The sequence below is a fragment of the Nycticebus coucang genome, chromosome 17 (genome assembly GCF_027406575.1).
Source record: "Nycticebus coucang isolate mNycCou1 chromosome 17, mNycCou1.pri, whole genome shotgun sequence".
In the NCBI taxonomy this organism is placed as follows: domain Eukaryota; kingdom Metazoa; phylum Chordata; class Mammalia; order Primates; family Lorisidae; genus Nycticebus; species Nycticebus coucang.
In genome coordinates this window covers 2,143,111-2,152,689 of record NC_069796.1, presented here as the reverse complement: position 1 = coordinate 2,152,689, position 9,579 = coordinate 2,143,111, and the positions used below count along the sequence as shown (strand labels likewise).

At 49.2% G+C, this 9,579-nt stretch overlaps 1 protein-coding gene across 1 annotated transcript; it reads right to left on the bottom strand.

The window, feature by feature from the left end:
* Positions 1–5,564: 5,564 nt before the first annotated feature.
* Positions 5,565–9,111, bottom strand: LOC128569236 (uncharacterized; the record flags this gene model as incomplete). Its single annotated transcript, XM_053567364.1, has 3 exons — positions 5,565–5,723; positions 8,097–8,894; positions 9,031–9,111. Coding segments are annotated over 3 exons (1,038 nt in total), but the record flags the coding sequence as incomplete, so codon positions are not given.
* Positions 9,112–9,579: the final 468 nt, after the last annotated feature.

The following is a 9,579-nucleotide window of genomic DNA, read 5'->3' as shown; positions in this document are numbered from 1 at the left end:
GGCCACTTTGGTAAGAGCAGCGCTGTCTGCCCACAGCTGGACATCCATACCACCGGAGAACATTAGAGAGGATCACAAGATTTATTTTAAAAGCACCTTTACTACTCTAAATAGAAGCCGTCTAAAAGGTAGCAAAGCACCAGTCTTACCAAGAGATAAGCTGGTAGGCAGCCAGGCGACAGCGGACGGTCTGCAGGCAGTGGGGAGCCAGGCTTTGGCTTCTTCCCAAGTGTACTATTTTCAATAACCCATGGGTGCTGGACATTACCTTGAGGGTGTGTGGGAAGAGTGTAAAGGCCAATTAATAAAAGTCTTCAAGGCTAAAAATTCTGACTAAGTAAGATCTGTAGCTATAATTGCTCCTCCAGAACACTGACTGAACAGAGGGACCTACTAACTTCGGACAGAGCTGCATGGGGACCAAACATCCTATGTTGGTCTTCTGTCATTCCACCAGGAAAGTTACAGAAACAGAGGCCCCACCAGGCCTCCCAGATGAAAACACAGACAGCAGTTGAGGGAAGCTGCACCACAGTTGGAGTCTCATATCTGGACAGCCTCTGAGAGGGGAGCCAGGGAGCACAGACACTGGAGGGAGGCGTGGGGGGCTGGGAGCACAGACACTGGAGGGAGGTGTGGGGGGCTGGGAGCACAGACACTGGAGGGAGGAGTGGGAGGCTGGGAGCACAGACACTGGCGGGAGGCGTGGGCGGCTGGGAGCACAGACACTGGAGGGAGGTGTGGGGGGCTGGGAGCACAGACACTGGAGGGAGGAGTGGGAGGTTGGGAGCACAGACACCGGCGGGAGGAGTGGGGGGCTGGGAGCACAGACACCGGCGGGAGGAGTGGGGGGCTGGGAGCACAGACACCGGAGGGAGGAGTGGGGGGCTGGGAGCACAGACACCGGAGAGAGGAGTGGGGGGCTGGGAGCACAGACACCGGAGGGAGGAGTGGGAGGCTGGGAGCACAGACACCAGAGGGAGGAGTGGGGGGCTGGGAGCACAGACACCGGAGGGAGGAGTGGGGGTCTGGGAGCACAGACACTGGAGGGTGGAGTGAGAGGCTGGGAGCACAGACACTGGAGGGAGGTGTGGGGGGCTGGGAGCACAGACACTGGAGGGTGGAGTGAGGGGCTGCTTGTCCGAACCCTCTGTGCCTATGGAGAGTCCAGATTTCTCCTGATGGGCAGTATTCACAAGTGCTTGAGAACCATGACTTGTCTGTGTTTGCTCAACCCTCTCTTCCTGGATGGGTATTCTCATAACGGCCAATCTATTTCTCCTAAACATTGTGTGTATTTTGAGGACAGACAATTTATATCTTTAGGTAATAAAATGCCAGAAAACCAGGAACTATAAGTGGTATTATTATTGAGATTACATATCACCAAGATCGCACACCTGAAATTTGAGTCAGATACAATAACTAGAAAAGAATTTGAGATGTCTCTACTGGAAAAAGAGGTAATTTCAGTAGAACCTCCCTAGTGACCCCTCCACACACTGACCACCTCCCACACTAACCACCTCCTTAAGTTGACCTAATTTCCATAAACTGGACATCCACCAGATATCCATATCAGTACAGTAGTTGTAGGTCCTTATGCTGACCGTCTCCATATGCTGACCAGTCTGGGACACCCCTTGGGTGGTCAACGCACAGAGGTTCGCTGTGTATTACACTGTTTAAAGGAAGAACATGTAGAGGATGTTAAGTAGCCGATGTGTGTATAATAGCAGATTTAGTTAGAGCCACAAAATATCCATTTCTTTCTTCCTCAGTAAGGCCCCTCCTGTAGTCTGTGTGGGGCCGGCAATGAACACAACAAAATATTTTTTTTATAGAATTGTGATGCTCGTTTTCTGAACTATGAAAAATTTCTGGCCGATGAGAAAGTATGCCAAGGAGATCAGGGATCTTTTGCATTCCTGACGGAACAGATGATCTCTGAACATGTCCACCATGACTTTCTCAGCTTTATTTCCATATGAGCCCTTCATATATGAAGAGGTGCATTTTAGTATTTCTCCTCACGAATCTGGGAAAGTTGTGGTGACTGATTTTACTGGCAGAATACAGCAAAAGGTACTTTTAGAAACTTCTGAGACGAAGCCATAGGCCACCTTTCAGGTGTAAGAAGTTTCTTGGTAGCATGCTATAGTAATATAGACGAGGGAAAATGGGCCTAATCAATCATGTGTTAATTTAAGGCTAAGCAGAATTCCAGACGGAATGTTGAAAGTGCCAAAAGACAGTATTCGGGATGTTATGGAAGAATTTGGAAGAAAGAGAAAAGAGTTAGAAGTAAATAGGTTCAAAAACAGAATCATTTCTCATCCCTGTTTTTTCCTGGAGGCGGCAGTTTTCTCAAAACAAGCAACGACCTTAAGGAAAAACCACACCCCAGAAGTGAGTGCCCTGGTGTCCAGCTTGGAAGATGCTTTCCTGGCACAGTAACAGAAACAGTGGTGGCAGAGCTACACACCATATAGAGGAAAAAGTCTTTGGTGAGTGTCAGGGAATATTTTAGAGACAAACTCAACTAGATGAAAGGCTCCTAAGAATCCTCAGGCTGTGTTTTCACAGCTTCAAACTCGAAGCCTAGAACAGAGAGGAGTATCCATGAGGAAGAAATATAGGTGGGAGCAGCATTTGTCTAATGGAGTGAACCCCAATAACACTGTACTAAAAGGCCTGGAGGCTTCAGAATACCGAAGAGTTATTAGGGCTCCCAGTTTCTACCAGCAGAAAGCAGCCTGAGGAAGCCGGCCAGCAGCAAACACAGGCATCTCTCATGGAAGGAGAGGTATTCTAGAGTCTAAAGTCAAGGGCGGAGCTGTGTGGGCAGAGGCTCATGCGCTTGGAGCAACCCTGGGCCCATTGAAGACCCTGGAGACAGGTGCTAAGCTTGTCCTCAGAGTCACTCTGGACAGGTGGCTACTGCTGTTAGTGCCACCCCTCGGTAAACTGGAATTTATTTTCTAAATTTCATACCTTTGGATCACTATTGTAATACTGAGTTTGTTGAGCAGAAAACTGAGTTATTGAACAGATTGCTTGTCTCTTTAGATTTCTTCTGTTGCACACACACATTTAAGGAGTTTCCCCAACAAGGTGGGCCCTCATCTTCTTTTGAACTTTATTTAAATGATGAATCCTGGACTTTTAACCAATGCCACAAAGGGATACAAATTCGGGGATATTGGAGAGGAATTCTTCAGTTCTCATGTGGGAGGGACCTCAGTGTTGGTAGCCAAGGAGCAGACATTAGTAGTTTCTAAAAATGGCCACCAGTCCTCCTGTCTGTGCCCACAAATGCCACTTCTCACATGACACCCGGGCTCTCCTTCCTTCCTGTGAGCTAAGTTCATGATCATAAGCTGTTTGACCATTAGAATGTGACAGAAGTTTCCCAAACACCTGCTACTAGACTACAGGAAGCTTTGTGTTTACTTCAAACACTTGGCCTGGGGCTAGGCCCTCTCAGAGCCCAGCTGCCATTCTGTGACAAGCACGGTCAGGTGTAGACATCTCAGCCCAGGTGTCCAGCTGCCTCCCAGTATCAACTCCAACCACACCAGTGAGTCAGCCTGACTGTCAGCGGCTGAGACGCCTTCATCCTGAGCCACAACTGACTGCAGTCCCATTAAAGAACCAAAGGATGGCCAGTGAAGCCTCATCACTACGTGGGATTAGTGTGGTAAAAATAAATGTTGTAAGCTACTGAGTTTTAAGGAGTTTTATTTGAAATAATAGATGCCTGGAAAACACGTGTGCAAAGGGCCAACCATTTTTATTTTGGTCTTTTTCCTCCTTTTGCAAATAAAGGCATGATGGTTAAAGCTGAACAATCATCCTGAGATCTTGAAGAAAATCCAAATCATTTTTTGGAAAAAACAAACAAACAAAAAACAAAACAAAACAAACAAACAAAAAATCATGAGAAACCACAAAATCCTGATGTCAAGAAACAAGAAAAAAAATCTCTCCTAGTTGAAAAGGATCGCCTATTTGAGTTTTTGGTCACAAGTGGCCATGTAACCTGGCCACGGATATTTCTGAGATAAAGTGAATGCACAGAATAACAGCAAAATTTAATGTTTTTCTAAACAGAGGCTACTGGTCAGCTCTAGAGTTTTGTGGACAAAGAAAAAGAATCAGCAATATAATAACAAAATCCCCCAGAGTATTTCAAGCAAATATCCAACTAGCTGCTCAATGCAAACCCAAACAATTTTGATACTCAATTGAAGTAAATATTTCTCATAGATCTTTGTAAACTATATGTAAATAGTGATACAGTATAAAACTTACTCATTACTTGCAAGTTAAATATAATCTTATCTTTCACAGCGATATATATAACATCTCTCTTCAGCAAGGGAATAATGCCAGGTAGTTACAAGGGATTCCACAACATGAAAACATTATAGTTGAGTTGGATAGCTGTTGCCAGTATAAATTAACCCAAGGATAAAATTCAGAATATATAAGAACTGGTGGCCAATGATTTCTGCTGTGAAGTCTTTATAAAAGCTTCTTGCTGGCAAGCCTTAGATAAATGAATCTTATAAAAACACTACAGTGCAAATATTGCATATCATTAAAGATGAACTCAAATGCTGGCATGAAATGTTAACATCCTTTAGCAGAAACCGAGGCACTTAATTAGGATACATGCATGGACGGAAGACTCCAGCTCAAGGTGGAAGTTAGCTCAGACAGTCAGCAGGGAAAGGATTTTCCTTCTGAGGCACTTCTGTTCATTTCATAACAAACATGATGAGAGGAATAAAAAGCAAAATGGATACTAAACTGGCCCTGACTTCCCGTAGGTCTGAGCCACTTGCTGAGCTGGGTGTGAGGGGCCACAGGGATCCAGTGAGGATGGGGACCTCCAGTTTGCAGACACAAGTGGATGAAGGTGGTGTCTTCACAGAAGCTGGGAGCACGAAGGACGCCTTGTGTTCTGTGAGGACCATCATGAATTTGAGCACCTGTAGGCCACCCATGTGTGAGCGGGAGGTGTATATAGAGTGTCTGTAGAGGAGCTTGAATATTTTAGATCTTAAATGTCAGGGAAAGTAGAAGCAAATCCATATTTGTGAATACTCTGCCGACCGCAGCTTCCTCATGTTCCCCTCAGCTTGATTAAACATTAGGAGGGCCTTTTTCTGACTTGCGGTCATTAACCTCCTCCTCCCCCTCCACCCCTCTTTTCTTTCCCCTCCTTCTCCTTCTTCTTGCATCTACTTCAGAAAACTTGTAATTTTAAATTATCTTTTTGTCCCTTTGGGATCTTCTAAAAAGCATCTTGCTAGTTTTGGGACCCAGGAATGTTCTTGGCAAGGACTTGATACCCATACTTTGAAAAGCAAATAAACACCAGAGGGGGAGGCACCTCCTACCTCAAAGTTTCTGGGAGGAGTAGGGCCCCCCTTTCCTGGGTCCCCTTGCAACATTATTTACCATCACAAATGCATGTGAAGTTTATTTTTCCTTGGGGTAAAGCCAATTAGCAAACACAGACACCCAGCAGCTCCTCCCTTCAGGCAAGAACAAGCTCACCCAGGACTTCCAAACCCTTTTGCCCTTTGTCTCTCTGGAGTTGAGCTGAGGCCATCCTGGTCCCACACCACTGACACAGCAGCCTCAGATAAGGTGGCCTTTGCCTTCTGACTGTCTGATGCATCTTTCCACCGGACACTGCAGAGGGAAGACACCTGAAATAATGGGCGACAAGCCCATGGAGAGGTCAGAGTGTGAGGAGGAGAGTGAGGAGAGTGAAGAGGAGAGTGAGGAAGAGAGGGAGGAGGAGAGTGAGGTGAGAAGAGTGAGGAGAGAGAGGAGGAGAGTCAGGAGGAGAGTGAGGAGGAGAGTGAGGAAGAGAGTGAAGAGGAGAGTGAGGAAGAGAGTGAGGAGAGTGAGAAGGAGAGTGAGGAGAGTGAGAAGGAGAGTGAAGAGCAGAGTGAGGAGGAGAGTGAGGAAGAGAGTGAGGAGAGTGAGAAGGAGAGTGAAGAGCAGAGTGAGGAGGAGAGTGAGGAGAGTGAGAAGGAGAGTGAAGAGCAGAGTGAGGAGGAGAGTGAGGAAGAGAGTGAGGAGAGTGAGAAGGAGAGTGAAGAGCAGAGTGAGGAGGAGAGTGAGGAGGAAAGTGAGGAGGAGAGTGAGGAGAGTGAGGAGGAGAGTGAGGAGAGTGAGGAGGAGAGTGAAGAGCAGAATGAGGAGGAGAGTGAGGAGGAGAGTGAGGAGGAGAGTGAGGAGAGTGAGAAGGAGAGTGAAGAGCAGAGTGAGGAGGAGAGTGAGGAGAGTGAGGAGGAGAGTGAGGAGAGTGAGGAGGAGAGTGAAGAGCAGAGTGAGGAGGAGAGTAAGGAGGAGAGTGAGGAGGAGAGTGAGGAGAGTGAGGAGGAGAGTGAAGAGCAGAGTGAGGAGGAGAGTGAGGAGAGTGAGGAGGAGAGTGAGGAGAGTGAGGAGGAGAGTGAGGAGGAGAGTGAAGAGGAGAGTGAGGAGGAGAGTGAGGAGAGTGAGGAGGAGAGTGAGGAGGAGAGTGAGTAGGAGAGTGAGGAGAGTGAGGAGGAGAGTGAGGAGGAGAGTGAAGAGGAGAGTGAGGAGGAGAGTGAGGAGGAGAGTGAGGAGAGTGAGGAGGAGAGTGAAGAGCAGAATGAGGAGGAGAGTGAGGAGGAGAGTGAGGAGGAGAGTGAGGAGAGTGAGAAGGAGAGTGAAGAGCAGAGTGAGGAGGAGAGTGAGGAGAGTGAGGAGGAGAGTGAGGAGAGTGAGGAGGAGAGTGAAGAGCAGAGTGAGGAGGAGAGTAAGGAGGAGAGTGAGGAGGAGAGTGAGGAGAGTGAGGAGGAGAGTGAAGAGCAGAGTGAGGAGGAGAGTGAGGAGAGTGAGGAGGAGAGTGAGGAGAGTGAGGAGGAGAGTGAGGAGGAGAGTGAAGAGGAGAGTGAGGAGGAGAGTGAGGAGAGTGAGGAGGAGAGTGAGGAGGAGAGTGAGTAGGAGAGTGAGGAGAGTGAGGAGGAGAGTGAAGAGCAGAGTGAGGAGGAGAGTGAGGAGAGTGAGAAGGAGAGTGAGGAGGAGAGTGAAGAGCAGAGTGAGGAGGAGAGTGAGGAGGAGAGTGAGAAGGAGAGTGAAGAGCAGAGTGAGGAGGAGAGTGAGGAGGAGAGTGAGGAGAGTGAGGAGGAGAGTGAAGAGGAGAGTGAGGAGGAGAGTGAGGAGAGTGAGAAGGAGAGTGAAGAGGAGAGTGAGGAGATCGAGAAGGAGAGTGAAGGGGAGAGTGAGGAGGAGAGTGAGGAGGAGAGTGAGGAGAGTGAGGAGGAGAGTGAGGAGGAGAGTGAGTAGGAGAGTGAGGAGAGTGAGGAGGAGAGTGAAGAGCAGAGTGAGGAGGAGAGTGAGGAGAGTGAGAAGGAGAGTGAGGAGGAGAGTGAAGAGCAGAGTGAGGAGGAGAGTGAGGAGGAGAGTGAGGAGAGTGAGAAGGAGAGTGAAGAGCAGAGTGAGGAGGAGAGTGAGGAGGAGAGTGAGGAGAGTGAGGAGGAGAGTGAAGAGGAGAGTGAGGAGGAGAGTGAGGAGAGTGAGAAGGAGAGTGAAGAGGAGAGTGAGGAGATCGAGAAGGAGAGTGAAGGGGAGAGTGAGGAGGAGAGTGAGGAGGAGAGTGAGGTGAGGAGAGAGATGATGAGAGAGAGGAGGAGAGTGAGGAGGAGAGTGAGGAGGAGAGTGAAGAGCAGAGTGAGAAAGAAAGTGAAGAGGAGAGTGAGGAGGAGAGTGAAGAGGAGAGTGAGGAGGAGAGTGAGGAGGACAGTGAAGAGAGTGAGGAGGAGAGTGAGGAGGAGAGCGAGGTGAGGAGAAGAGTGAGGAGAGAGAGGATGAGAGTGAAGAGGAGAGCGAGAAAGAGAGTGAGGAGGAGAGTGAAGAGGAGAGTGAAGAGGAGAGTGAGGAGGAGAGTGAGGAGGAGAGTGAGGTGAGGAGAAGAGTGAGGAGAGAGAGGATGAGAGTGAAGAGGAGAGCGAGAAAGAGAGTGAGGAGGAGAGTGAAGAGGAGAGTGAGGAGGAGAGTGAAGAGGAGAGTGAAGAGAGTGAGGAGGAGAGTGAGGAAAGTGAAGAGGAGAGTGAGGAGAGTGAGGAGGAGAGTGAGGAGAGTGAGGAGGAGAGTGAGGTTAAGAGAAGAGTGAGGAGAGAGAGGAGGAGAGAGAGGAGAGTGAGGAGGAGAGTGGAGAGTGAGGATGAGAGTGAGGAGGAGAGTGAGGTGAGGAGAAGAGTGAGGAGAGAGAGGAGGAGAGAAGGAATAGAGTGAGGAGGAGAGAGAGTAGAGTGTGGAGAGTGAGGAGAAGAGTGAGGAGGAGAGTGAGGTGAGGAGAAGAGTGAGGAGAGAGAGGATGAGAGTGAAGAGGAGAGCGAGAAAGAGAGTGAAGAGGAGATCAAGGAGGAGAGTGAAGAGGAGAGTGAGGAGGAGAGTGAAGAGGAGAGTGAGGAGGAGAGTGAGGAGAGTGAGGAAGAGAGTGAGGAGGAGAGTGAAGAGGAGAGTGAAGAGGAGAGTGAGGAGGAGAGTGAAGAGGAGAGTGAGGAGGAGAGTGAGGAGAGTGAGGAGGAGAGTGAGGAGAGTGAGGAGGAGAGTGAGGAGGAGAGTGAAGAGGAGAGTGAGGAGGAGAGTGAGGAGAGTGAGGAGGAGAGTGAGGAGAGTGAGGAGGAGAGTGAGGAGGAGAGTGAGGAGGAGAGTGAGTAGGAGAGTGAGGAGAGTGAGGAGGAGAGTGAGTAGGAGAGTGAGGAGGAGAGTGAGGAGGAGAGTGAGGTTAAGAGAAGAGTGAGGAGAGAGAGGAGGAGAGAAGGAATAGAGTGAGGAGGAGAGAGAGTAGAGTGTGGAGAGTGAGGAGAAGAGTGAGGAGGAGAGTGAGTTGAGGAGAAGAGTGAGGAGAGAGAGCATGAGAGTGAAGAGGAGAGCGAGAAAGAGAGTGAAGAGGAGATCAAGGAGGAGAGTGAAGAGGAGAGTGAGGAGGAGAGTGAGGAGAGTGAGGAAGAGAGTGAGGAGGAGTGAGGAGGAGAGTGAAGAGGAGAGTGAAGAGGAGAGTGAGGAGGAGAGTGAAGAGGAGAGTGAGGAGGAGAGTGAGGAGAGTGAGGAGGAGAGTGAGGAGGAGAGTGAGGAGGAGAGTGAAGAGGAGAGTGAGGAGGAGAGTGAGGAGAGTGAGGAGGAGAGTGAGGAGGAGAGTGAAGAGGAGAGTGAGGAGGAGAGTGAGGAGAGTGAGGAGGAGAGTGAGGAGGAGAGTGAAGAGGAGAGTGAGGAGGAGAGTGAGGAGAGTGAGGAGGAGAGTGAGGAGGAGAGTGAAGAGGAGAGTGAGGAGGAGAGTGAGGAGAGTGAGGAGGAGAGTGAGGAGGAGAGTGAGGTTAAGAGAAGAGTGAGGAGAGAGAGGAGGAGAGAAGGAATAGAGTGAGGAGGAGAGAGAGTAGAGTGTGGAGAGTGAGGAGAAGAGTGAGGAGGAGAGTGAGGTGAGGAGAAGAGTGAGGAGAGAGAGGATGAGAGTGAAGAGGAGAGCGAGAAAGAGAGTGAAGAGGAGATCAAGGAGGAGAGTGAAGAGGAGAGTGAGGAGGAGAGTGA